The sequence below is a fragment of the Sipha flava genome, unplaced genomic scaffold (genome assembly GCF_003268045.1).
Source record: "Sipha flava isolate LNK unplaced genomic scaffold, YSA_version1 109_pilon_pilon, whole genome shotgun sequence".
NCBI lineage: Eukaryota > Metazoa > Arthropoda > Insecta > Hemiptera > Aphididae > Sipha > Sipha flava.
The window spans coordinates 1,487,533-1,515,528 of record NW_020271726.1 but is presented as its reverse complement, the minus strand read 5'-3'; the positions used below and the strand labels follow the sequence as shown (position 1 = coordinate 1,515,528).

Here is a 27,996-nt window from a genome sequence, read left to right as displayed (position 1 = left end):
AATAGCTTTAGTTTCTACAGAATTTTAATAATAGTTTTATAAGTAAAATGTCTTATAATGAAATGAAATTTGAAGATGAAGAAAAGTAATTATGACCATTTAATTAGTGTTTTTTTATTGAGTGGCATTATTCAAATAATATTATATATAGTATTTATAGTTAAATTAATATACCTAATTAAAACAAATAATTTAATATTTAAATTTATATCTAAATTTAATATATGATTCTAAGTAGTTTTCTTGTAAATGATTATCTAAATATAGGTAGGCACATGTTTTTCTTATATCGAATAATTTACATTTTAAACCTTTAACCATTGATTTTATAATGTTAGATATAACTATTTCAAATATAAAAATATCTATATTTTAAACAACTAAGTTTTTAAAAACATATCCTCCTATATTATTTTGATTAGAAATTGAATTATTACACAGAACTAATTTATACTTGAACATATAAGTATATAATTTGTTAATACAAAAATGCAAATAACAAAATTTATCAAAAATTAGTTGCAGTGTTATTATCTAACCACTGATTAACTAAACCTATGTTAGCTTTATCATAGATTTCATCAATAGATTTTCAATTAAAAAGTAAAATAGTATCCTCTGCAAAACTAATTACCTTACCGTCAAAGTTTAAATTTTACAACTCATTTATATAAATTACAAATAGAACTGGCCCAAAAACTGTACCTTATGGAACACTAAAAGTAGTGTTTTCTTCTTCAATACAACTATTACCTATCTATTCTAACCATTTGTGTTCTATTGAAAAAATATGATTTAAACAAATCCAGTGGTACTTCTCAAATACCACAATAATCAAGTTTATAATCTTTATTTAATCATTATATTTTGGTTAATGTTATTTTAATATCAATAAAAGTAATTTCTAATAGGTACCTTATTTTCAATATTAATATTTTCATATATGTAATATATATATATATATATTTAGTTACATTAAAAATAGCATGATTAGTTGAAAGTCCTTTTCTAAATTCAAATTGGTTATGATTGAAAAAAAGTGACTCTTATTTAAGAATTCCATTTATCTACTTATATACACTATTCAGTTTACTTATTGTTAATATCAATACTCAATGCAATAGATTTATAGTTACAACAAGTTGTAAGTGCTTCATTAAAGACTTCTGGAAATACTTTAATGATAAGCATTTTTTAAAGGTAATTGATATAGGTAGATCAATTTTATTGGATACATTTTTAAGAATTTTTTATGAGATGAAAATGATAATGTAAGATAAATATTCTTTTATTTGCATGAAAAAGAAGTGAATTGGCAGCAATTGGTTTCCAAAAATTAAAATGAATATTGTAACAGACAATAATTAGATATAGATACTCCAAATAAATCAACAAAATGACTACTTTTGATTTTATTAGCTATAGACTTGACCTACTTTGGCAAAATGTTAATTAAATTCATCGGCAATTAAGGATTTTTAGTAATTGTACAATTTTCATAAGTGACAATTTCACTGAAACTTTTATTTTTTTAATAAATTGAATAGATAATAATTTTCCATATTTTTTCAGTCATTTCCTAAATAATTGGACAAATAACTATTACTTAAAATAACTACTAGGTATATAAATATACTATATAAATAATTATTAAATTCTTATGCTTACTTTTATGTTCGATGAATGGATGAATCTAATACCGATGCGGCGATGCTTCTCCGATGAATGAACAAAATAAAATGAAACAATTTTAGACATTCACATGTCACAGTATTATTTGTATATCGTATTATATTGTATATTCAACAGTAAACAACGTTTATTTTTATAAAATCTTAACTGGAGGGAAAATAATATTAATAACTAATAATACACAAAGATTAAAATGACCGTAATGAAAAGTAATTTCAAGAAATACGAACATAATATGTTATTTATAAATAATTAGAAATAAATTGAAAAAAAAAACCATTTTTAACCCAGACCAAAAGAACAAAAGACCGAACCGGACCACATCAGTGATATTAAAAATATATTATGATTAAACCAAACCTAACCCATATATGACTTCCCAGGCTCGAACACACCTAAACCAAGAATATCTCAGCATGTGACCGGACTGGACCTAACCCGATCACGGTCCGGGCTTTTTCCGGTTCGGTCCGGGTTGACCCGAGACCGGGCTGATTTCTAGTAGGTACCTACGTATCTGTATATATAAAATAGTAAGCTGATTGACTGCTATCAACGCACAGCTCAAACCATTGGACGGATCTGGCTGAAATTTGGCATACAGATAGCTATTATGATGTAGACGTGCGCTAAGAAAGGATTTTTCGACATTTTGAATTTAAAGGGTTGAAATCGGTTTAATATTTTTTGACCAGGTCGATAACTGCGCTATTGAAAATGAATTATCTGTATATATAAAACAGTAAGCTGATTGACTGCTATCAACGCACAGCTCTACCAAATATTGACTGAAAAGAGAACGATAATTAACTAAATAGTTGTCTTCCCCTTCTCTGACCATTATTCTATATGAGTAAAAACTTGATGCAGGGACAGTTTTTTTAAGCGATAACTTGGTTTTTGGATCGCGTTGTGGTATATTGATTGCATACCCATCATCCCCCCCAACAAAACATTAAAGGATACTGCAGTGCGTCGTATGCTCGATGTATCTCACTGATACGGTGAAGTGAGTTACTTCGGTTTCCGAGGATGATGTCTCTTCGATCAAACTGCTGATCTACTAACACTAAAGCAACTTCATTTGCCGTTGGTGCATTATACCTGCCTCTATGTTCTTCTGGTGGTTTTTTATCTGCATGTATTACAACTTTAAATGAATCTGAATGAGGTATTTTATCGATGGTAAATTGTAATGATCAATTGTAAATTATGCGGTGGCATGCCTAGTAAATCCAATGAGTTTAAAAACTCTGTTGGATAATTTACAACTTCAGTAGCATCGCAAACTGTATCTAGATTTGTATGACACCAAGTTTTCTGGTAATAAATTTTGTATCTTGAGATTCAATTCGTTGACCTCCACATTTTTTGCTACTAAAATTGCTCTTTCTGCCAGCCACTCATGATTTGTGTATTGTCTGTGTACACTGGGACATATCTGGTCAATGATAGCATTTTGCGAATAAATGATTGTGCAGAAATCGTTCGGTAATTTTATACATCCCGTTTCATCTGTAGTAACTTTCCCATCTCCAATATCTAACAATTGTTTTGAGAATCTTTTGCACGCAGCTTTTTTTGATTGAATCGAAATCGAAGTATCGAAATCGTACGCTATCTATCTTCTGATCATTTAGATCATTCGGATCATTTCAACCCTTTAAATTCAAAATTTTGAAAAATCCTTTCTTAGCGCACGTCTACATCATAATAGCTATCTGTATGCCAAATTTCAGCCAGATCCGTTCAATGGTTTGAGCTGTGCGTTGATAGCAGTCAATCAGCTTACTGTTTTATATATACAGATTATATTAATTATATATGTATACCAGGCGCGTATTTATGGGGGGGGGGGGGCAAGGGGCCCGGGCCCCTTCTAAAATAAAAAACATCATTGTTAAAGATTGTTATTTATAACATGGATATGTTTTAATGCTGGGGGTTTCCGAAGACTTGTCGCGACACTGAGAATGTTGCTTATGCGATCATTTAAAATTTTATATTTATTAAATATGTTTATTCTGAAAATATGTGGTGAATTTTGAGTGACTCTTATAAAAAATTCGTTTATTACAATGTAGTTTTTATACTTTTAAAAATTATAAATCATTAAAAAAATTGAGTTTCTTATTTCTTTGATGGTATAAAGACAGTCGAGAAGACTTATAGTGTTAAAGTCATCTTTTTCGTAATAGTGTGCTTCCTCCTTTCCTTCCACCCAAAAATCAAATACATAATCGGCCCCAGTGGCGTAGCCAGGATTTTTAAATGGGAGGGGTTAATCACTTTTTTGGATAAGTAAGGTAAGAGAGGATATGAGAATTCACCCTTAACCCCCCCCCCACCATCTACCGCCAAGTTTTTAAATGTAATTCAAGCATTTTAGTATAGTTTTAAAAATATTTATTAATATATAATTTTTAATAATAATATGATAATAATTTTGGTTTCAGTGCTCAGTCACTTGCTCCACTCTGACAGCTGCATCCTCTTAGGCGAATTTCTGGCATATTCAGTTATTACTTCACTTTCATTGAATTGCTCATTTTTATTTATATTAGTCATAGCTAACCCATTCAGTCTATTTTCCGACATGGTGCTTCTTAAAAAAATTTTTAAGCGATTAAGTGCAGAAAACGTTCTTTCTAGACGAGGTATCATCATGGAGATTTTGGGCACATATTTTAGCTTTTATAATATTTTCATCGTCATACATATTTAAATTGGCCGGAATAAGTCCTTTAAGTGACATAACATCAATAAGCCTTTGATTAAAACGAGCATCCATTGATTCTATTAAATAGTCAAGATACACTATACATATAAACACAGCCCAATGAGGGGGGGGGGCTATAGCCCCCTTATCCGCCCCTTGGCTACGCCACTGATCAGCCCCCTCCGAAATGAAAACCTATATACACTACTGATAAATACTTCAATGGTTTACTTAATCTGCAGGTTAATGCTAGTTATTATTTATGCTGATGATACCGTGATATTAATATCCAATATAAATATAGATTCTTTGTATGAAACCGCTAATATTGTCATAAAACAGTAGTGGTTTGACAACAATTTACTAGAGTTAAATATTAATGAATTAAAATATATCTATTTTAACAATGAATCGAAACTTTCTAACTTTGATCACTGTTTCTTCATTAAATACTGATATTGTAATGGTATTTGTAAGAATTGCATAATTTTAGTACAAGTACGGACTGTTAAATTTTTAGGTATTACAATTGATTATAAGTTAAAATGAAATGACCATATTATTAATTTAACTAAGGCTGTTTACAATTGTTTTATGTATTTTATATCTGATTTATTGTTAACACATATAATAAACGTAGGCTATATTTGTTTCTCGTTCAATCATTCATCTTATATGGAATTATCATTTGGAGTCAAGCAGTAGCGTACCCAGGAATTTTTTATGGTGTTGGTCCAAAATTTTTATTTTATCTGTTCTCTAATTATAATTATAGTTTAACTCAATACCAAAAAATTACTGTTAATTTACTATAGTATGGTTTATACATTATAGGTATATTAGTATATTATTATAAAATTATATAATATATAATTAATATAATTTATAATTATATATTATATAATCTATAAACTTTGTATTTTGAAGATTATGGGAAATTAAAATGCACTATATACTATTATTTTACTATTTACTATTAAACCATTGAGTATGTAGAAATTTTAATGGAGGGTCCGGACTCGACACCTCCCATGGGTACGCCCTTGGGTTCAAGCATATGATTCTTATATGAATCGTCTAAAAATTACAATTTATATTCTAAGTAAATTTGTATTCCTTAAGCCTATGTTTTATAGCAACAATTACCTATACATATGTATTTAGAACTTAATGTAGTGTCAATACATAATCTATACATAAGTAACACTGTAATTAGTTTATTTAGATTTAAACAAAACATTACTTGGGTGGATCACTCATATAATATGCATTATAACGATAATGTTAATATACCTGTGCAACATTTAGTTAATGTAGTGTCAATACATAATCTATACATAAGTAACACTGTAATTAGTTTATTTAGATTTAAACAAAACATTACTTGGGTGGATCACTCATATAATATGCATTATAACGATAATGTTAATATACCTGTGCAACATTTAAAAAAAAAAATTGGTCTCTAATGTTGTATTACGTTTATACGGGAGTTTGCAGCATGTATTAATTTGTTATTTCTTTTGTATTTTGTAGTTTGCAAGAAATAAATTATAATTATTCTTAGATTGATGCTTCAGATTCATCATCGTTAGATGATGAAGATATTTAAGTAATTTAATAAATAAAATAACTTACATTTAATTTACTTCATTGATAAAACCTATTGCTTCCAAACCAAATATATTTTTTATCATCTATGATAAATCCCAAAATTTTGAATACAAAAAAACTCATATTTAAAAAAAAAAACAATAATTTTAATTTTTGGTACCTATTGTAAACTTAAAAATACGATTTTGGATTGTTTTTGATTGTATTGTGAATCGAGCTTTTTTAATTCTTTTGAATATAACATCTAAAGAAAATTCTATCGACTTTCTTTGAAGTTACCATCTGATTATATTTACAAAAACCCACAATTAGAAATAAAAATAGCTTGGAAACTAAATTTCATTAATAACGAAAATAATTAAAATTTTTTATTTTGAGCTTATTTAATTGTTTATAATTATTAATTAAATAATTGCAGTTTTAAATCATTAGTATGTCGAAGATTAGTCGAAAGTGGTTGGATGGATGAGGTTACTATGTTGTGTAAAGAAAAGTTAAAGAACCGTTTATCTAAAGGGCAATCAGTAAAATCTATCACAGAAGATGATTTATTCAATGACATTGCTCCTGATGCTAGAAGTATGTTATATTAAAACTACACTCTGGATTTTATACAAATAAAATACCTAATATTGCCTTTTTTTTACAGGAAAGTTACCTGATACAATCAAAAGAGAATTAAAAGTAAAAGTACAAAATAAATTACTTCAAACAGCTGGATATTTTGATGAAATAGATAGCGAATCTTGATCATTAATAATTTTCTTATTAAATTTAATACAATATTTTTGTGTATATAGTATGACTTTCTAAAAATAATTAAAACTTATTATCAGAAGAAAATATAAATAAAATTCATATATAAAACTGAATTATGAAATATAAGGAGCCAGTCACACTAGTAAACACTTTAGTGATGGTACACTTTTTAAGAGATAAGTGGTATGATGAATGATTTGTATTAGTCTTCGAAATGTATCTTCATTAATTTTTTTATCACCACAAAAAAAAAAAAAAATAGTTCCATCTTTGTTATACAACCAGTGGCGTAGCTATCATAGGGCGAAGCGGCGCAATGCCCCGGGGCACCGTAGCACAGGGTCACCTTGAACATTTTTGAAACTATACTTCCCTAAAATAATTAACAATATTGATGGTATTTAACTTTCCTAATTGTATGCAGTGGTTCCAATAACACACAGTATTGAAGCAGAAAAATAATAATACACACAATATTTGTTTGTTTTTTTATAATAGGTATCTCCTTATAAACAGCATTTTTTTTTTACTCTGCACATCTGTTAATTATCTGGCAATTTATTTTATTTATCATTTCGTAATAAATAATTTCACATTAAAAAAACAAAAAAAAAAAAAAAAAAACAATATAATGTGTATACCTTGAATTTTCATGTAAGGATAATATCATTTTGAGAGCCATTTGGCACCGGGGTCCTTCCCTATATATACGCCACTGTATACAACTATATTTTACTATTTTACTTAAGTAAACTGATAAAATTAAAAGGCAACAATCAAGGTGAACTCTTATAGATACATGATTTAGCCTAAAGTTTTTAAAAAATATGACCGACGGACAGTTTATTCATCTTAACATTCATGGCACCAAACTTATAGATTTTGTAATTTTTATGATTTCATTTTGATTTAATCAGGTAGAATCTGTATCATCTTATCACCAATACAGTATTTAAGGAAGAGCCTCTCCTTAACAACAATAATTGAAAATTGTGATTTAGGCTTCTTCACTGCTAACCAGTGCTGTAGTGGAGGGTATACGGCGGTATACGCCGTATACTTTCTGGTTATTTCTAATAAACTCCGTATATCTTCAGATTAAGGTCGTATATTCTCTGTTGTAGTGAAATTATATATATTGGGCGATTGACGGGCATGTACTGTAGATTAGATAATATAACAATCAAATAACTGTATAATATCTGTATTAAAGATAAAAATCAAATGTTCAGCCGTTGCATAATACTGTGTAGTGTATGCATTCGTTCATTTTTCATTTTGCCATTGACAGTGATTCGTATATCATATCTGTGTATTAGTTATGTCCAGTCGAACAATAAAAAGGTACGAGTTTATTTTATTTGCAAATCTATTTTAATAAGCAGTTATAATATGGATAGTTGGTTAAAAACGGGAAATTTATTAGAAAGAAAAAGGAAAGACGATTATGCGTTTTAGCTACTTGATATGATACCTAATGATAGTATAAATGTTTAATATTATAACTCATAGTATACCCTCTGCCTTTTTTAGGACTACAGCACTGCTGCTAACACTCTTAAACATTGAGTTAATAAACTAAAGTTAATAACAAGTATAAGATAAAAGTACAATGTATAAACAATTATAATATAAACTAACATAATTTGTATAGATTATCAAAATAAAAACTATTTATAGTATATTTAAAATATAAGAATATGGAAATCAAAATTTCAATTAAATGATAGAATGTCAAAAAATCACATTTTTATTTTAGATAAAAAAATATATCAGAGTTTTTTATTGGAACAAAGGTTAGCAATCCACAGCGCCTGAAATAATTTTTAGTATGTGTGTTGGCTAGCCTCTGCACTGTTATTTTCTTTTCACCGTCATGAGAGAGCTATAACCTGCTGAGCTTATCTCTTGCGTTCCACATACTCTTTGGCGGTCATCATGTTTGTTACGAAGCGGATAATAGCAGTTAGATAGGTTCTCCAGCATTAAGGAAACAAATTCACCTGGGTTGAATGGCCCAATAACCAGGGCGAGGCGTTCCCTATTTTGATAAAATGCTATGCAGCAATATGTCGCAGCCGTGATTATGTTGATCTTCTTCATTACTACCATGTCCAGGGACTCCGTGTACATTGAAAGATTGAACCCTGACGATTTGTAAAATGGTCGACCGATTATTGAAGTCGCCTCCAATGAGGTTAACACCCGTTCCACAGTACTTCCTCACATATAATCCATAACCTAGTTCTATCAACTTATTAATTATAGTTATATATAATATAAATTTATAAATGGGATACTACTATAACATTATTTATGGAAAATTTTTCTCATGTAACTCCAATTACATAAAAAAACTATAACGGCGTTTAAAAGTATGTAGGTATGTGAGCAAGTAAAAATTTTGGATAATAAATAAAAGAAAAAGTAAACATTCTATACTCTTTTAAAATTAAAATGTAAACACTATTATACAAATTTAAATTACCATATAAGTTAGAAAACTAATATCAACAAATAAATTACAATGACAAAATATCATATAAGTTTACAATTTTAAATTAAAAAGCTATTTAATCTTTCTTAAGGTAAATGAATTTAATTAATACTATAACTTTTGATTCAGAGTTAGACTCATTATACATTTCAATAGTAGGTTTGTAATAAACCAAAAATATATAGGAAAAAATGAAGGGGGGAAATGTGGGATGTAGATTTTGGCGATGGGGACCCACCTGCTTCGCAGTTTTCCTATATATTGATAAATTACCTTGTAATAATACACAAAGTCTAGATGAATTGGCTTGACCTATCGAGACACGTAGTATCAGCTGCCATTTGGCCTATAGCAACAGCCACTCGACGTACGCGGAGGACAGTGTATTATTACGAATTATATTCGGGGTCGTGAGGTCAACTCTGGGTTACAGAAATCAACGAGAGGTTATAGCGTTAATAGGGCAGTTTTAATGGAGGAGATATAATATGTGTTATTCCACTTACCTTTCTCCTCGGGTGTAAACTTGAGTCTGATATGTTGGAGTCTTCACGCTGAAAGTCCACAGGATGGGATACCAATATACCAGTGGCTCGGAAAATGGCTTTTACTCAAGAGATTGATTGGAAGAGAAATAAAAAGAATTGATTTTCTTTTATGTTGTAATTATTCAACAGTTATGAAAATCACACGAATATTTAAGAAGTTAAGTGAGATTAATTACAACTGTTAAAACTGTAGTCTCAGCAACGATGAGCTAAGACTACTGGCTGGTACGACATCTTGCACTGCTTGTGACTGCGTGGTTGATCCGATATCGCATTGTATGTGGCTACATGGTTTTATGATATCGCATTGCGCTGGGACTGACCGTCGAGCTTCCTTATATAACCTAAACATCACGTATGCACGTCCTTTGTCGGTGAGAGATCCAAGAGATTGACCTAATTCGGGACGGTGCTGGCACCTTCAATTATTTTATTTAATTCATATGAGTCCAATGTACCGACTGTCATTGTTGGTCACGTAGGCGATGTTGGCATATAATTTCTTTGGTCTCTTAGATCAGCGTTTCCCAAAGTGTGTTCCGCGGAACCCTAGGGTTCCGTCAGATGTATGTGATGTCGAGAAAATTATTTAAATTATATTTGGATTATTTATATAAAAAATATTATTAGTTAATAGTTATAGTATAATATCGTTATTAAATATTTGTTGCATGTACTTGAAATTGAACAGAATAAAATTATAACACTCATGTACCTATAGACGTTGTCATTACGTAACGATGTAGATTTGTAGAATTTAGATAAGCGTGTCAAAGCGATTGCCAGTAAATTGTGCGATAACTTATAAAAATAACTTATGTGCACGAGTTCGCTTTCGATACAATTGCAACATTATATCCGTAATCGTAATGAGTTAAAATTAAGAGATTATGATTCAGTTGGCATATAGTTTTCATACGACATACTTCGTGTACGTTGTTACTGCGTTATTAATTATTATTTATTATAAATACAACATAACTACAAATAAAAAGTTTGCCATGCATAATTGGCTTAAAACAGGACGGTTGTTGGCCAAAACAACATGTAATAATATTGATGAGACTGTGGCGTCTTCATCAACAATAGAATCTCAACAAGTTATATTGAAAGATGCTATTCCTAGTTGTTCGGTAAGAAATTTGAATAAAATTAGTTAATTTTTAGTCGTTTCCAGTCTTGTTATTATAATTATTATAATTATATATTATAATATTATTATTTAATTTATTTTAGATTACTAATGTCATTGAAAAGAATTATCATAGTAATATTTCGGAAAAAAGTATAGTTGTACCTGAAATTATTGAGTTAAAATCTTCGAAAAAGAGAAAATACGATGAATCCTACCTTCAATTTGGATTTATTCCTGTTGGTACCGTAGAAAGGCCTGATGGACAATGTGTTATTTGTAATGTAATTCTTCAGAACAGTTCTTTGGCACCTGCAAAACTTAAACGACACCTCGAAACCAACCTTTCAAATTTGATGAACAAGGAAATGCTATTTAAAAAACGTAAAGAAGAACATAATAGCAACTTGTCTGCCTTACATAAATACGCGAAAAACGACAGTGAAAATGCAACAGAAGCATAATTTATTTTGAGTTACAGCATTGCTCGTGTATTTTCTCAGTATTTTCCTGCTACTAATAATGACGTTGATTGGATACAAAATCCTTTTGTGAACCAAAAAAAACCTGCAATGTTATCCATGTTCGAATATGAGCAGTTAATTGAAATTAAAAGCATGTCATATTTAAAACAGAAATTTGAATCTGGATCTTTAAACGAATTTTGGATTGAACTTAAGGACGAGTACCCATCCCTAGTTGAAAAAGCTATTTTTACTCTATTACCTTTTGTAACAACCTACCGTTGTGAGGCTGGTTTTTCCTCTTATGCGTATACAAAAAATAAATACAGAAATAGATTGAATGCCGCTCCAGACTTACGAATTCAAGTTTCAGATATAAAACCTAATTTTAAAAATACTGTAAATCAAACAATGAAACAATTCCATTCTTCTCACTAAAAATATTAATAGTATATATATTTTAAAATCTAATTAATTATAATTTTTTAAAAATAAATATTTGTGATAGTTAAATAATAATTGTTTGTTATTTAAATAAATTAAATTTTTATTGAAAATTGTTTTTTAACTAATTGTAATAAACAATAATCATTAACAATATCATTAAAATATTTTTTGTAGTACTGTTTTTTTTTAGAAAAAATGGAGTTGAGTTGGAAGTAAAGACATTAGGATTCCGCAAAACACAAACTATTTCCCAAGGGTTCCGTGATCGTAAAAGTTTGGGAACCGCTGTCTTAGATCTCTAAGTGTCGAAGGGTCGTACATGACTTGTACCGTTACGTTCGTTATCGTTTATTTTTGTTTATTATTATTTGATTTGTGTGATTTTCCCAACTGTTAAATGTATATTTTATTATTTATTGGTTGCTTATTACATGCTTACAAATCCATGCCACAAGTCGGCATGTCTTAGCGAAGAATTACATGAGTGAGTATTATCATTAATATAGATATGATTTGAACATATTGTTATAAATAGGCTTAGGGACTTCTACATTTGCATACTTTTTTTAATTATTGTTAAGTATAGCAGAGTGCGAAATAAATTCGTTTCTTAGTGTCATGATATTAGATCTAAAATTTAAATATGCATATTTATGCATATTTGATAGATTTTGCAGGAGAGTGCATGTTTTAAAATTGTTATGCTTATTTTGCATATTTTGACAAATTTTTCAAATTTTATTATTTAAAATTAAAAACTATAGATACAAATAACATATATACATATTTCAACTGATCGATCAAAAAAAATGTACTAAGAGGGACTTCCAGTAATATGCTATCTACCTCTCATATCTCGTTATAATTTTTATGTAAGTATAAATAATACTATAAACCCGTATCGACCGTATAACCCGGTGGATATCAACCGGATATCGATAAAGATAATAGTCGATATAGAATAATAGATTGTTAAGAGTATAGTTCAGTCGATTATTATTCGTTGTTGTTTTTGGGTCTGGTAAACACATAACGTCGAATCATATTTAAAATGTATGCATATATGTTGTAACATTGTGTAATGCCGAAAGTACAACAGTCTACGAGTAGCCGATTAAAAAGTTTTGTTTCAGAGCTTAAAGATACATTTACATCTGATGGACACGTTTTATTTTGTGTACTACGTGGTCATTTTTTTTTTTTTTTTTTTAATGCATATTTTAATGATTTTAGTAGCATATTTGTGTATTTTTTAGAGCTATAAGTTCGTAAGCCTATTTATAAGGGTGTTGAACGTGACTACGTGTCCATACCGCAAGTCGGCATGTCTTAGTCTTTTGATAATTTATATAAATGAAAATTATGAATATAATATAAGTAACACATGGCAATACTTTTACAGATATTGAGCGTACAAATTATTGGTCAGTGAGGTGTTATTACATTATGAGAATATCTAACGGTTTATGAAAGTGTTGTTAAAAGAAAGGTTGATTTTTTATAGTTTGTTATTGTGTAAATACTTGTCCATACCGCAATTCGGCATGTCTTAGAGCGGTTTGATAAATTAAAATGATATTAATAATTTTATTTAATTAATTTTAATTTTAATAAATTAAAATGGTACAAGTGCCCATCATTACAGGTTAGTGATATTGTTTCAACAATTTGTTTACTAGTATGTCCATACTCTTTTATTCAGTAATATTTAATGAAAAATATGGCTGCACCTGAATTGGGTCCCGAATAATTATAGGTACTACACTAGAATTTATGTATTCTAAATATGATTTGAGAATTGGATATTATAGTGCTGGCATAAACTGTTTAAGTTTGAAAAGCAGTCCATTACACCATATTTTATCAAACGCCTGTATGACGTCAAGAAAAAGTCCAGTCCAGAATTTTTTATTTTCGAGCGCAGAGGCTGTCATGTCGGTCACCTGCATAGTTAAAAAGTTATCTCTGATTACATCATATGACTCGTTGAATATTAAAAAAATTATAATAAATTTAAATAAGTGTGCAATTAATTATTTTTAAGTTCAGGAAAAAAGATAAATTTTAACTGTAGTAATACAAATATTGTAAATAAAAAATCAGAAATTTTTTAATTAAATATTGTATTTAAGTCTATAGCATTATGTATATATAATTAAATAATAATATTTATTAAAAAATTTTAGCTATCACAAATAATTTATAATAACTATGTAAGCTCTATTATAAGCAAATATTCTATTATACTTGGATTGTATTAAGTAAGATTTTAGAGAACAAATAAATCATCTTAAATAAAAGAATCACCATTGAAATTTCAATTAGAAGTATGGATTATGTTAAGAAGAAAATACATGATAAAAACTGAATTACAACAAATATCTACAATTCTAAAAAATCATATTCATTATGGTGTTGTTATTGTAAAATATCCATTAATACAAGAAGTTGTATTTGTTTTCAATATATAAATATAATTAAAATAATAATAATTAGTCATTAAACATTTTCTATGTTATAATTAAATATTTATTAAAACTACAATATTAAATGCTAAAATAATAGTTTTCTAGGACGGTATAAAATATAATTATTAATATGGTAAAAATATCAAACCTACATTAGTTATGCTAGAAACTTAGAGCTTTTTGAGAATATAATTATAATAACTAACCATACATTATCAACATAATGATACAAAATAATGAAAATATAAAATGTTACTAATTTTAAAATGTATAGTAAATAAGAATTCAGTTATTTTAAATAACTTTAGGTAAATATACAAAACAATAATTTTTATCATTAACTTAATAAATTGGCAAAAAAAAAAAAAAAAAAAACTTGAATTTTTGTTTATTATAATTCAAATATTAAATGTTTGTCATAACTCAATTGTAATTTGGCCTTTAGTTGATTAAATTACAAGTGAATATACTTATATTTAGAAAAACACATTATATAAATAAATATAACACACTTAAACTGATTCAGTAGCACTTTGAAATTCACTCAAAGCTTTAATTGGATTTTGTACTTTCTTCTGAGAGCCTTTCCTTACCTTGGCTCTAACTTCTTCTGGTTTTTCTGGCCTTACAAGCGGTTTCTTTTCGGGAGCTTTCATTTTCCAAACAACAAGCTATATAAAAATGTAAATTTTAAATTAAAAAAAATTAATTATGGAAAAATTATTCAAAATTACTTTTTGTAGATCTGCTCCTTGTCTAGGATATTTGGTACTGGCTACATATGAGGATTTAACAGTCAAAACTACTGCATTCATCAAATTTTTAGCAGCTTGAATTAAGGATGTTGCACTATCCAACTAAAATTGACTCAATGTAAAATGTAAAGCTAAATATAAATTTATATATTAAAAAAAATAAAACATACTCCAGATACAATAAGTTCACCACTAATATTTTGCACATCAGCTTTAACTTTAGAAGTGATATTTAACTGATGACAATACAAAGCAATTCTTTGTAAATAAGCTAATAAATCTTTTTTTGTTGATGATTCTGGACACTGATCAGCAATTTGTCTAGTAAGTTTATCTAATTTTGTTCCAGCTTCTGAAATTTTTTTAGCAGCATTTATAACATCCATAGTAGTTTTCAAAGGACCACGCCCCCTAAAAAAAAAAACAATTAAATTAATTCATTTTTTTTAAAAATATCTCATAATGTTTACCGTGTAAAGTCTGTCATTTCCATCATAATCATACACATATGTTTAGCAAGTACAATAATGTCATTTCCTGTATCATCCCATTTTGCTACTTCACGGTCAAATTTCAATTTTTCACTTCTAAAGAATTCAACTTGTTGAGCAATTTTTTGTTTATCCTCCTCTGTCATCTTTCTCATTGCCTCCTATAATAAATTATTCATAGAATTCAATCAATCAATCAATCAATCAATATATATAGATTTACTTAAAAATCTATTGAGAAACATTAATAATGAATACATACACGTGCTGTTGTAATTCCACTAATATCTGGGTATTCATCTAAAGGTTCCCCGGTATGAGCGCTGGCTGAAAAAAATAATCAAACATTAGTTTAATTAGTTACATTAAATTGAGGATTTTTAAGAGTTTAAATTTAAATTCCTTGAATCTTACAACTATTCAACATTACTTATTACAGACATTACTATTTTCGTCGTAATTTCACAAAAATAAAAAAAACAAATTTATGCATTAAATGCAAAGGAAACATTAACTTGTGCAGAACGGTAGAGAATTAAGTTTCATAACTTTTCAAATCCATCACAGTAATTGAATTTCAATTTATGAGTAGATATATTTTGAAATAGCCAATTACTCGTACATTAAAAATTAGAGAAACAAGAAACTAGAAAATAACAGTTCAAATATTCATAGATTGCAGGTGTAAAAAGTAATTCTGTAAAAATATCTTCAGAAAAACAAATTTCACTTTCATAAAATATTAAAATATAAATACAGGTTGGCAAAACAAAAACAACACATTTTGAGATAAGCATGACTTTGGGAGAGGACATTGCACAATATTGCCGAACACCTCATTGTGTAGTACGTGACCGGAAGTTTAGTTGAAATAGTGCAGTGGAGTATTCAACATTACTCATTTGCTGTAGAGACATTTTTCCGAAACAATGAGTTGTTTGTGGCTATACAATGCGCAATCCACATGCAATTCAGACTTCCTCCATGTGCAGTTGTTCCTAACTGCCGATTGATTTGAAAATGGGTTAAAGATTTTCAGGAACATGGTCATGTGACCATTAAGATTTCTAGACGTGTGTCTCATATAGATCTACAAATGTCACACATACTAATTTTCCCAGATATCTGGTCTCCTAACCCAACGGTGACATTCCATGGCCACCTCGCTCCCTGCGACTTCTTACCGTGGGGGTATTTAAAGTCAAAAGTTTATGTAAATAAGCCACAAACATTAGCCGATTTACGAAATTCAATTAGAAGTGATATTGTATCAATTACAATGGAAATGTTGGAGAAAGTGATGACAAACTTTGGGGAGTGCCTCCAAGAATGCATCATCATACACAGACACCATTTAATGGACATTCTATTTCACACATAAGTTTTTTGACATATTTAATATAATTTCCCAACATTTGCTAAACCTGGGTTTTTTTTCACTTCAGTAACTGTGTGGCGTTAATTTCAAATGTGGTCGTTTTTGCTCCGCCACTCTGAATTTATACATTTCAATTTCATTGAAATATTATTTTTAATTAAAAATTATTAAAAAATTAAATACTATTATCGAAAAACTTACATCTACTACGTGTCTCAACTGTATAATGTTCATCAAATTCTATGTCTTCGGGATCTAACTCTTCATCCGTCTAATAAATTTAATTTATATACATTAATTTGTTACTAATATATAGATCATTATTTATAATTATTATACCCTATTCATGAGAACAGCACGACGTATTTCTCTTACACCATCATAAACAAGTCTTGAAGCATCAATAAAATCATTTTCGTCCACTTCTTTTGGAGGATTTGTTGATAATGCATCTACAGCCAACTCAACACGTTGAGCAAAGTTGGGCATAACTTTTAAAGAATTTTTTTTTAAAATATTTTATTTCATAATTTTAAAAAATTGATTGTTAGTTAAAACTTACCTTGATCACGTAATACCTTAATTGCTTCTAAAACACGTTCTGTGTAAATACCAGGTTCATAATTATCCATTTCAGCAGCCACTACATTACAAACTCTAGCTGAACGACCTCTAATTGCTCCAGCAGTTCTATCTAATGGGTCAGCAGATCCTTCTTGAAGTGCAAGAACACATTTATTGACATCCTCCAATATATGACTTTCTAAAATTTAATATCATATTATATAAATACATGAATATTAAATAAGTTAAATTAGTAATACCTGAAACAGCTAAAAAGTCATCAATTGTTGTTATATCATCAACAGCTTCAGTTAGTAAACGAACTTGAGCTTGCCATGCATCCCTGAAGACATCCATATTATCAAGTGCTAATTTCGAGCGTGGTCGAACAGCTAAAACTCTAGCAGCATTTATTACTTGGGGACATAAGTTTTCAATCTGAGCAGCAGCAGTTCGTACCATTTTTACACCATCTTCATTATTAGACATGCTACATGCAAGATTAGCAACCTAAATCATTTAAAAATATTAATAAAAATATCACTATAAAAATAAAGAATATTTTATTTACTTCAACGAGTTTGTTAGCATGTTCAGTAAAAACAAGAGCACATTCTTCAACTTCTTTCTCATCACCTGAATGAGCTGCTTCAATTAGTACAAGTAATGGAACACTAGTCTCTAGGAAGCTATACATTTTGATAAATATTAATTTACTTAATTTGATTTTAAAGGTAATTTGTTTCACTTTACCTATCAGATACATGATCAACAACAGCTTTACGTAATTGACGTCTTAAATCTCTAGTTTTACGACACATATGATCAATTGCTCGTTCCAATCCTTCACTAGTTTCTTTAACACTCATCTATTGAAGAAAATATTCATAGTAGTATATTGAAAATCTTAATGCTTACATTAATTATAAATATGACATGCTTAACAATTTTTTTTTTTTCGTGCAAAATGAAAAAAAAAACTGTTAAAATTGCTCGTAAAATATTAACAAAACAATAACACTTATGAATTATATTTATAGAAGTTAAATAGATCATTCATCAAACAGTATTATAACTACAGATTTATTGCTTAAATTATTTAAGCTATAATAATATAATTAATAACAAGTATAAGGATTGCATAATTATTTACTACATTTTCATCTATAAACTTAAACTGCTAAGAAAATAAAAAAATTAGTCTAAATTTTTTAAAAAAAAATGTAAATAAAAAATATTCAATGTTTATATTATTAAATTATTTTGGTATTTCAATGGTTTTATTTTGAAGCAATTGGTTTTACTTAATATTTATATTTTTTATTAATTTATTAAAATTGTATTAAAATATCCATAATGCTAACATTAAGTTAGTATTCACTTTAAATATAGCAATAAAGCCATTTATTTCTATGTAAGTCTGCAATTTACATTTTATTTATATATATTACCAGCAATATGGATAATTCAGGTATTTTACAAAATGCCTAGGCATAATGCAAATTGCCAATCCATTTTAGGTAATGTAAATAAAACATATAATTTTCAATATTATTTTACATATAACCTAGGTATTTTATAAAATACTTAGGCATACATAATGCCAATTTTTATTAGGCAAGGTACAAAACATTTTATTATAAGTTATATTACATTAAGATTCTTATAATTATTATACATGATTAGTCATATTACAGAAAAAACTTATTTTTAATCTATTATTATATTATTACTATTATACAAATAAACTATTTACTTATTATAAAATGTTGTAGAAAAGTGACATTTTGAAGTGCACAAAATACTATTTTTAAGGCAAATACAAATTTTAAAAATCCTTGGCCAATTCTTGTGAATTTAATTTTTATCCATTCATTATACTATTCATCAGATAAAAACTAGGATTAGCGGCCAAATTTTTAAAAAAATTTTGTAGTTTGTTATAAAAATTAGACTTCATATAAATTGTATCCATAGTTGCACATCAAAACGAGACACGAAAATGACGAAATGGTAATAAAATTATTAGTAGTACGTTAAATATTATATCACAGAATTATTATTATATTAGTAAAAGAATATTAATCTTTATTGCGTTAAATTGTACTCGCACATTTATGATAAACTATAAGTAAAGTTGTTGGTTGTTGCTCAATTTTGTTTATTTTCATCATAATCCCTACTCCACGTTTAGCTTTATACATAATACAGCTCGTATTATGTATATTGCCGAATGATTTTATTCGCGATTAGATTAATTTAGGCATTTTATATAATGCCTAGGCATTTTACAAAATACCGGATTATCCATATTGCCGATAATATATATATATATATATAAATAGTTAGTCGTGCAAAACAGAAATACATTTATAAAAAAAATGTATAATTAATAAATATAAATACATAAATCAATTAATAATAAAATTATTATTTATTGATAAAATGATTACTAAAATCAGTATAATAAATTACTATCTACTTTAATTATTATTTTCATACAAAATGTATTCATATAAATTGAGAACTTAACAATCTACTTGTCATTAAAAAAAAAATAAAAATATTCATGCAACTTTCATTTTAATACCAGTGTGTATTTAAATTGTTATAAAAATGAATAGTAAAATTCAACTTCTAAAGGAAAATACAGAAAGTGAATAAAAATAAGATGGTGAGGGTTTAAAAATTAAATTATGTAACAGTGATTCATAAGTACAAAAATGTGTTTTTTTTAAGTGACTATTTATTCTAAAAAATTCTTTAAAAATGCAAGGGTGATCAATTTCTTTTGGTGAGAACCATACCCTTTTTCCGACCCTTTGGAGTTGCAGTTGCTGCAAACACCAACACAAATATAATATTCCTTAGTAAAACGAATAATTTATATATATATATAAATAAATCAATTGAATTAAATACATTTAAGCTTAGAATTATTTACTGATTAAAAAATAACTTACATTGGACATATATTCAGAGAGCAAATCTTGCAAAGCTTGACGTACAGCATTGCATTCTGCAACAATTCTTTCTCTACGTTCATCACGCGTGCATGAAGAATCAGCCATCAATGCAGCTCCACTGATAATACTTTCAAGTCGTTCTTCTAATGATGGACGTGTCCGTACTTCATTATAAACAAGAGGATCCATTACCATTCTTTCCTGAAGCATTAAACATTTTGTAATCCAAATTTGTTTTATGTAACTAATGTGTAAATATAAAGTTTTAAAAATTTTATTCTAAAAGTGTATTCCTTTTCCACATATAATAAGAAACATGACCAACTTAAATTTGAAAGCTTTAAATAGAAATTTTAATTTCAAAAGGAACTTAAAATGTTATAAAATTCTAGTTATATATTTCATCTTAAGTCTCCTTTAAATTACATCAAAATCATCAAGTGCAGCAGCCAGTTCTCCAGGGCCATCATAAATTTGATTGCCATTATCATTCATTGCTGCAGATCGACCTTGAGCAACATCACTTATAGTATTTACAGCTTCACAAACTTGTTTCAACACAAAATCACGATTAGCTTTAGCTGCTGCAAGCTCTGGATGTCTTACATAAACCTAAAATATTCTTTTATGTAATTTTTAACATAACAATGGTCAAATATTATTATAGTTTTACTTTAGAAGCAGTTAACAGCATTGTGGAATGTTTTTTTAAAATTGCACGGGCAGCTGCTAGATCATCTCGTAGTTGTGGATCTTTTAATTCTTGTTGACGTTTTGCAGCTTGACTCATAAGTTCACTTGCACTACGACCAAAGACTTTAATATTGTCAAGGAGTTCTGCCTGACTCGAAGCATTTTTAACTTTCTCTAAATCATCTTCAACCTAAATTTACATTTTAATATTATATTAATGAAAAATATACAATCAATGTATAATAATTAATAATATATGAGCTTAAGACTAAAATATAATATAAAGAAAACAATTGTAAATAACCAGTAATACTGAAAAATATGAAAAATTCAATATAATTACAAAGCACCTAAACATATAAACTTTAAAACCGTAATTAAACATTGCAAACTAAAAAATAAAAATTGTATACTTACAACTCTTAAGGACTTTAATAATAAATGTACATCAACCATATCGGCAAGTATAAGTAGACGTGTTACAGCTGATAATAGATTTCTTGCAGCTCGTACCATATTACTACGTTTGGCTGAAGCACAAGGGTCTTCAGCGAATTCTCTAGCAGCAATACTCATAGCATCACCTATGAAAAAAATAAAACAATAATTAGAATAAATTCTAGATAAACAGTAATACACTTAGCATCTTTTATAAATATATACATTTTATTATTTAAAAAAAAATACATACAATTTGTATGCGTAAGATAAAAATAAGAATTTATAAAAAGTTTCTACTTATAAATATAATAATATAATTTTGCATGAGTATTTGAAGACCTCCAATAACAGTACTAGTAGAGTATTTATTGATTTTTTTATTTTATTTTAAAGAATGAGAATAATTTATATTTTAATATTAAATAATATTATATCTATTTAATATACTAACAAGCTTTATTTACCAACTAAAAAGTTTCTGGGCACATTCTTTTAAGTTTCCTTTTAAGGCGGTCCTACACGACTGGTGTACATTTACAAGTATTATCAATGCCCAGCACTGATAAAATTGTTATGGGAATTATATATTCTCCCACACAGGTTGTATAGTTGACCAGTTAATAAGTTTATAAAGTCCTCTCAATGAATTAAATTAAATAAGTCAGTTACTTTTTTAACTCGTATACAGCTAGCATTGTCAAAATAATATGTCCTATACCACAATCATATATATCTGTGTATATAAATTATTATGTATATTATTTTTTTTAATAATAAATTATTTAAAAAAAACTCGCACGGCCAGTCAACGCCAGTCACCATGCCGTGAAGGAGCAAACGCCAAGTTGAATTGACCTAACATTAACTAACCAAACATTGGTGGTCTTTTGACTTGTGTCAGGTTTACCGACAATCCACCGGTACGATTCAGTAACCAACATTTGTATTTGTGAACTCTCCTATACGACTGGCGTATTATCACCAATGACAAATATTGGCCAAGTACAGCAGTCGTGTGGGACCGCCTTTAGGATTACCTAGAAGAAAGTTTGAAGATAGCTCTTGGATTAAAAGGGTGGAACAGACAAAGAATCTTAATTTAAATTATTATTGTTATTTTATAGCTTTTCTAACAAAACGACATCGGAGATATACAGAAATGATAGTGATACTATAATTATTATCAAATTTACTCAAATTTTCAAATTAGGTTTTTAAATGGTTTTACTATCGATTTGATTAGGTATTCCAAACTTTTAATATAATATCAAATATCATATATTGATTAATTTACCTGTTTTTCGAACTTCTTCAACTGCAGCTAACATTTCTTGTTTTATATCAGGATTTTCATAAGCAATTTGTTCACCAACTTCAATAAAATTCTCAGTAGCTTTTTCTACAGCAGCAACTAGAACATGAGCTCTTTTTGAACGTCCTTTTTTTTTACGTGAAGTACCTTTTGTATTTACCAAAGTAGTGACCTACAAGAGTAATAATTCATTTATGTTAAATAGGTAAATATATTTAATACAATTAAATAATATTTTTATAAAACTTACTTGTAATACTAAAGGTTCTAAAGTTTTCTCTACAGACATGGTACGTATTTCTAGATTTTTCGGGTCCCATTTAAGAGTAATAGGACCAAACTGATCAGTCATTTTGTAAATTATTTTCTTAACTGCTATTTATATAAGTATAAATTAAATTTTATTTGAAATTTTAAATTGTAATATCTAATGTAATGTCACTATAACAAATACTATGACAAATACTAAGATATAGATGTCGATTTATAGGAAATGAACTAATCAGCAACGATGATATCATCAAAGAACATTCTTTATACAACAGTCATCAATTAACATATACAAAATAACAAAGTACATAAAGAATAATAAAATGTTTACATTATTTCTTCAAAACTGATAAGTAAACACCCATACAAGTGATGAGTCATCGTTGCGTCCATTTTGTTTTTACTTCCAAAGATATTATAAGTAGGCAGAACTTTTCTAATTTTAAATTGTAATCATAGACCTTATACTAGGTATAAGGTAATAGTATAAGGTCTATGGTTGTAATATATTTTACTTCATATTACATAACATTATCCAAACATTATGGGTATATTCGAAGTCTAAGAAATTTTAGGAAACAATTTAATTCTTAAGGTTAAAAGTTAATCTATAAACCTCGAACCAAACATAGTTATTGTCTTTTAAAGCACAGTATTATATTTTTGATTTTACTTTTTATCTATAATATAAAAATGAATCGCAAAATGTGTTGGTAAGCGCATAACTCAACAACGCCTGGACCAATTTGGCCAAATCTTTTTTTCAAATGTTCGTTGAAGTTCAAGGATGGTTTTTACGGCGAGAAAAATTAGAATTATTGCTGGAAAAACCCTAAAAATAGCCCTTTTTGACCCGGTCGATAACTGCACAATTGAAAATGAATTATTAAATAAAACTATTAAAAAACTATTAAAAAACTATTAAAAAACTATAAAAAAAACTATTTAAAAACTATTAATTTTATTTTTGGTAGTAAATGACGGTTATTGCATAAATATTAAACAAAAAAAGATCCCGCAACAGGTGTCAAAACAAATAAGAATGTTAGTTCGAAAAATTATTGTGCATATCGGTTGATGATTAAACGAGATCAAGACAAAATTATTCTACGATATCATGAGCTTCGTCAACAATTCATGGTCGAAATGTATGTAAAGACAGAGAGCGAACGATTTTGATACTTGCGATTTAATCAAAAAAAGCTGCGTGCAGAAGATTCTCAAAACAATTGTTAAATATTGGAGATGGGAAAGTTACTACAGATAAAACGGAATGTATAAAATTACCGACCGATTTCTGCACAATCATTTATTCGCAAGATGCTCTCATTGACTAGATATTTTCCAATGTACACAGACAATACATAAATCATGAGTGGCTGGCAGAAAGGGCAATTTTAGTAGTAAAAAATGTGGACGTCAATGAATTGAATCTCAAGATAAACATTTATTACCAGGAGACATGGTGTCATACAAATCTATAAATATAGTTTGCTATGCTACTGAAGCTGTAAATTATCTAACAGAGTTTTTAAACTCATTGGACTTACCAGGCATGCTACCGCATAATTTACAATTGAAGGTTTGTTCTTCGGTTATTTTGCTTCATAATTTGACCTACCACGGTTGTACAACGACACGCGATAAGTTGTTAAAAAATTAATGAAAAATGTTATCGAAGCCATAATTTTAAATGGCAAATTCCGAGGTGAAAATATATTATTACCGTGAATCTCTATTATACCCACGATGTGCCAATACAATTTAAACGCTTTAAATTTCCAATTAGATTGGCATTTGCAATGACTATCAATAAGTTTCAAAGCCAAACAATGTCTGTAGCTTACTTAGATTTGAGCACATCATATTTTTCACACGGATAATTATACGTGGTGTGCTCTCGAGCCATCCAGTTTGTGTTTGCGAAAGATGGGATTACAAAAAATATTGTACACTCTGTTGAATTAAGGGATAGATATTGTTTTTTACTAATATTGTTATAATTAGCGATATATATTATTTTAATGGATCAATTTTAATAAATTATTAAAAAAATAAATGTTTGATGTTTTTTCATTTTTATATTTCGTTACCATTCATAGCACGCCATATATCTCTCTTACATCCTTATCCTTACCCACATTCTTACATGCCTATATTTAATTAGTTATTTTTCTCTAGCAAAATATTCTCTAGAAATAATTTATATGACAAAACAACGTTTGTCGGGTCAGCTAGTAGATAATAAAATAAATAGGTAATAAAGTACAGTCGTTGCCAGATAAATTGAGACGACGGCGGCGGCGCGATAACGGAAAACCAGTGGTCCTCCGTATTTCAATATAATTACTGAAAATATATCAATAAACCAACTATTGTTACAAAAAATATTTTACGATATTAATTTAAAATCATATATTCCAACAATAATTTTATATTGAAAAAAAACATTCAAATTAACAAAAAATTTGAAATTGGAATTTTTACCATGGTTTATTTTCGAAAAAACCTCATTCAAAAATATTGAGTTAGTGTCGAGATCCTCGGGGTCGTACTGGAATTTTGAGACATACTGTATAGCATAACACAAACTTGCTTCACTCAAAACTTAAAATAAATAATTCAATATAAATTAACTTACAAATCAACTAAGCCGTCGTTTGATATCTCCATTGTTTTCTTTTGGAAATTTAATATATTGCCTTTCATTTTTTTTCGTTTCGACAAACACTTTTTTTTAAATTTTCCCATTTTAAAAAATTGGAAAATTTTTGGATTTACAAAAACTAAGTGCAACTATAACTATATAACTACACAACTATATGCTACTATTATAGGTGCACTAAAAAATAAAGATCTGATAATCGACTTGATGGCTGACAATATCATCTAATATTATAATAACATAAAGTAAATGTAAATAATTATATTTGAGCGTGAATGCGCGAGCGCCATGTACACAATATAATATAATAATATAGTCCGCGACGGCGGCAATAATTTTATCTTCGATCATTATCGCCTATCGGTAATAATCGGATTGTAGTATATTTTTATTTTTATATGAACATATTATTATATTTAGATTTCCGATAATTCATTAGCGACGTACGCGACGGCGGCGGCGAGCTAGATAAGCGTTGCGCACTCGCATGCACATGACACATAATGTCCAACAACGAATCTTTTTCATGACGAAATATTGTAAATCATAGACCTAAACGAATTCCAACATACAGACTTGAGTTTTACTCCTATAATAATTTTGAAAACAAATTTTGTTTTGTTGTTCAATCAACTTTGGATCCTTCGAGCCACATTTTTAATTTATTATTCTTAAAAAGAAAAAACTTCACTTGAAATTTAGAAAAAAAATCTTATATTCTTGAAAATTTAAATGGATATAAATATTTTTTAAATTCTTTTTTTATGATTCTGATTCGAAGGATTCAAAATAGATTTCATAATAAATTAATATATGTTTTTAAAATTATTATAGGAGTAAAACTCAAGTTGGTACGTTGGAACGCGTATAGGTCTATTTTACTCTAATAAGCGATAGTGTGGAATCCCCTTAACCGATTTTAATGAAATTTTGTATATACATTTGGTAGGTCTGCGAATAGGTTTTTATCTATTTTTTATACTCCTAAGTGCTATTATTTAATGAATCGTAGTTTAATTTACTAATTTTTGATTAGCTCGATTATTGCGCAAATGAAAATAAATTATTTAATGATACTCTGAAAAAACTTTTTAAAAACTATTAATTTTATTTTTGGTATTAAATTACGGGTATTGCATAAATATTAAACATGATCCCGCAAAAGGTGACAAAACAAACAAAAATGTTAGTTCGAAGGATTATTATGCCTATCGGTTGATGATTAGATGCGATCAGGACAACGTTATTCTACGATGTCGTGAGCTTTATCAACTGTTGAAATTAAACAATACACCCAGTCTATTTAGTATGTATTAGTTTATATTCATACTGTAGTTTTAAGTATATATATACATTAGTATAGTCAGCAATTAATGTTGAGATGGCACATTCTCTTTGTCGAGTGTGGCATATATACAAATATTATAACACAGCTATACGGAGGCAGCCTGTCGAGATATGCGACCGGTTGCCGTTGTACGATGTGCGTTGCGTATCATTTTATTATTCATGATATTAAATTGTTTATTAATTTAACCTTAACGTGTCTGTATCTACTTATAAACCGATTTTACTCAATATCAACAATTCAAGGTCAACATGTTTGTAAAGATAGAGAGCGAACGATTACGATACTTGCGATTCAATCAAAAAAAGCTACGCGTGGAAGATTCTCAAAACAATTGTTAGATATCGGCGATGGGAAAGTTACTACAAAGGAAACGGGATGCATACAATTACCGACCGATTTCTGCACAATCATTGATTCGCAAGATGCTCTTATTGACCAGATATTTCCCAATGTACACAGACAATATATAAATCGTGAGTGGCTGGCAGAAAGAGCAATTTTAGCAGCAAAAAATGTGGATGTCAACGAATTAAATCTCAAGATACAAAATGTGTTACCAGGAGACTTGGTGTCATACAAATCTATTGATATAGTTTGCAATGCTACTGAAGCTGTAAATTATCTCACAGATTTTTTAAACATATTGGATTTACCAGGCATGCCATTGCATAATATACAACTGAAGGTTGGATCTTCGGTTATTTTTCTTCGTAATTTGAACCCACTACGGCACGCGATTAGTCATTAAAAAATTAATGAAAAATGTTATC

At 28.3% G+C, this 27,996-nt stretch overlaps 4 protein-coding genes and 1 long non-coding RNA gene across 6 annotated transcripts; 3 read left to right on the top strand and 2 right to left on the bottom strand.

Annotated features, from left to right (window-relative positions):
• Nucleotides 1–47: 47 nt before the first annotated feature.
• On the top strand, nucleotides 48–6,777 carry LOC112687617 (enhancer of yellow 2 transcription factor). The gene is made up of 3 exons (XM_025560421.1): nucleotides 48–85; nucleotides 6,444–6,604; nucleotides 6,675–6,777. Exons 1-3 carry the CDS (start codon nucleotides 48–50, stop codon nucleotides 6,773–6,775), a joined length of 300 nt encoding a protein of 99 aa, XP_025416206.1. The 3' UTR covers nucleotides 6,776–6,777.
• A 1,731-nt stretch (nucleotides 6,778–8,508) lies between these two features.
• Nucleotides 8,509–10,321, bottom strand: LOC112687611. The gene is made up of 2 exons (XR_003148996.1): nucleotides 9,788–10,321; nucleotides 8,509–9,031 (listed from the first exon to the last, which is right to left on the bottom strand). It is a non-coding gene; the product is annotated as an uncharacterized LOC112687611 (long non-coding RNA).
• A 230-nt stretch (nucleotides 10,322–10,551) lies between these two features.
• LOC112687597 (zinc finger BED domain-containing protein 5-like) lies at nucleotides 10,552–11,525 on the top strand. Its single transcript, XM_025560393.1, has 2 exons — nucleotides 10,552–10,962; nucleotides 11,066–11,525. The coding sequence occupies exons 1-2, from the start codon at nucleotides 10,720–10,722 to the stop codon at nucleotides 11,423–11,425; spliced, it is 603 nt and encodes a 200-aa protein (XP_025416178.1). The 5' UTR covers nucleotides 10,552–10,719; the 3' UTR covers nucleotides 11,426–11,525.
• LOC112687604 (zinc finger BED domain-containing protein 5-like) lies at nucleotides 11,435–11,865 on the top strand. The gene has a single exon (XM_025560403.1). The coding sequence runs from the start codon at nucleotides 11,534–11,536 to the stop codon at nucleotides 11,861–11,863; it is 330 nt and encodes a 109-aa protein (XP_025416188.1). The 5' UTR covers nucleotides 11,435–11,533; the 3' UTR covers nucleotides 11,864–11,865.
• A 2,846-nt stretch (nucleotides 11,866–14,711) lies between these two features.
• Nucleotides 14,712–23,498, bottom strand: LOC112687471 (catenin alpha). Of its 2 annotated transcripts, XM_025560194.1 has the most exons (18): nucleotides 23,191–23,498; nucleotides 22,923–23,112; nucleotides 21,605–21,771; nucleotides 21,168–21,377; nucleotides 20,921–21,106; nucleotides 20,492–20,695; nucleotides 20,336–20,365; nucleotides 18,282–18,397; nucleotides 18,100–18,217; nucleotides 17,789–18,038; nucleotides 17,527–17,727; nucleotides 17,304–17,455; nucleotides 17,166–17,235; nucleotides 15,849–15,913; nucleotides 15,566–15,747; nucleotides 15,266–15,506; nucleotides 15,075–15,197; nucleotides 14,712–15,011 (listed from the first exon to the last, which is right to left on the bottom strand). In XM_025560194.1, exons 1-18 carry the CDS (start codon nucleotides 23,290–23,292, stop codon nucleotides 14,853–14,855), a joined length of 2,766 nt encoding a protein of 921 aa, XP_025415979.1. In that variant the 5' UTR covers nucleotides 23,293–23,498; the 3' UTR covers nucleotides 14,712–14,852. The 2 variants fall into 2 exon arrangements, with proteins under 2 accessions (XP_025415979.1, XP_025415985.1); XM_025560200.1 differs by lacking the exon at nucleotides 20,336–20,365 and having other exon boundaries at nucleotides 23,191–23,497.
• Between the last annotated feature and the right edge of the window lie 4,498 nt (nucleotides 23,499–27,996).

Coding starts and splice junctions, on each gene's coding strand:
- LOC112687617 (XM_025560421.1), top strand. CDS start 48: ATGTCTTATAATGAAATGAAATTTGAAGATGAAGAAAA. Junction 86..6,443: donor AAATTTGAAGATGAAGAAAA/GTAATTATGACC, acceptor AAATAATTGCAG/TTTTAAATCATTAGTATGTC. Junction 6,605..6,674: donor CATTGCTCCTGATGCTAGAA/GTATGTTATATT, acceptor TTTTTTTTACAG/GAAAGTTACCTGATACAATC.
- LOC112687471 (XM_025560194.1), bottom strand. CDS start 23,292: ATGACTGATCAGTTTGGTCCTATTACTCTTAAATGGGACCCGAAAAAT. Junction 15,914..17,165: donor AGTTGAGACACGTAGTAGAT/GTAAGTTTTTCG, acceptor TATTTTTTTCAG/CCAGCGCTCATACCGGGGAA. Junction 15,012..15,074: donor AAGGAGCAGATCTACAAAAA/GTAATTTTGAAT, acceptor ATTTTTATATAG/CTTGTTGTTTGGAAAATGAA.
- LOC112687597 (XM_025560393.1), top strand. CDS start 10,720: ATGATTCAGTTGGCATATAGTTTTCATACGACATACTTCGTGTACGTT. Junction 10,963..11,065: donor ATGCTATTCCTAGTTGTTCG/GTAAGAAATTTG, acceptor AATTTATTTTAG/ATTACTAATGTCATTGAAAA.
- LOC112687604 (XM_025560403.1), top strand. CDS start 11,534: ATGTTATCCATGTTCGAATATGAGCAGTTAATTGAAATTAAAAGCATG.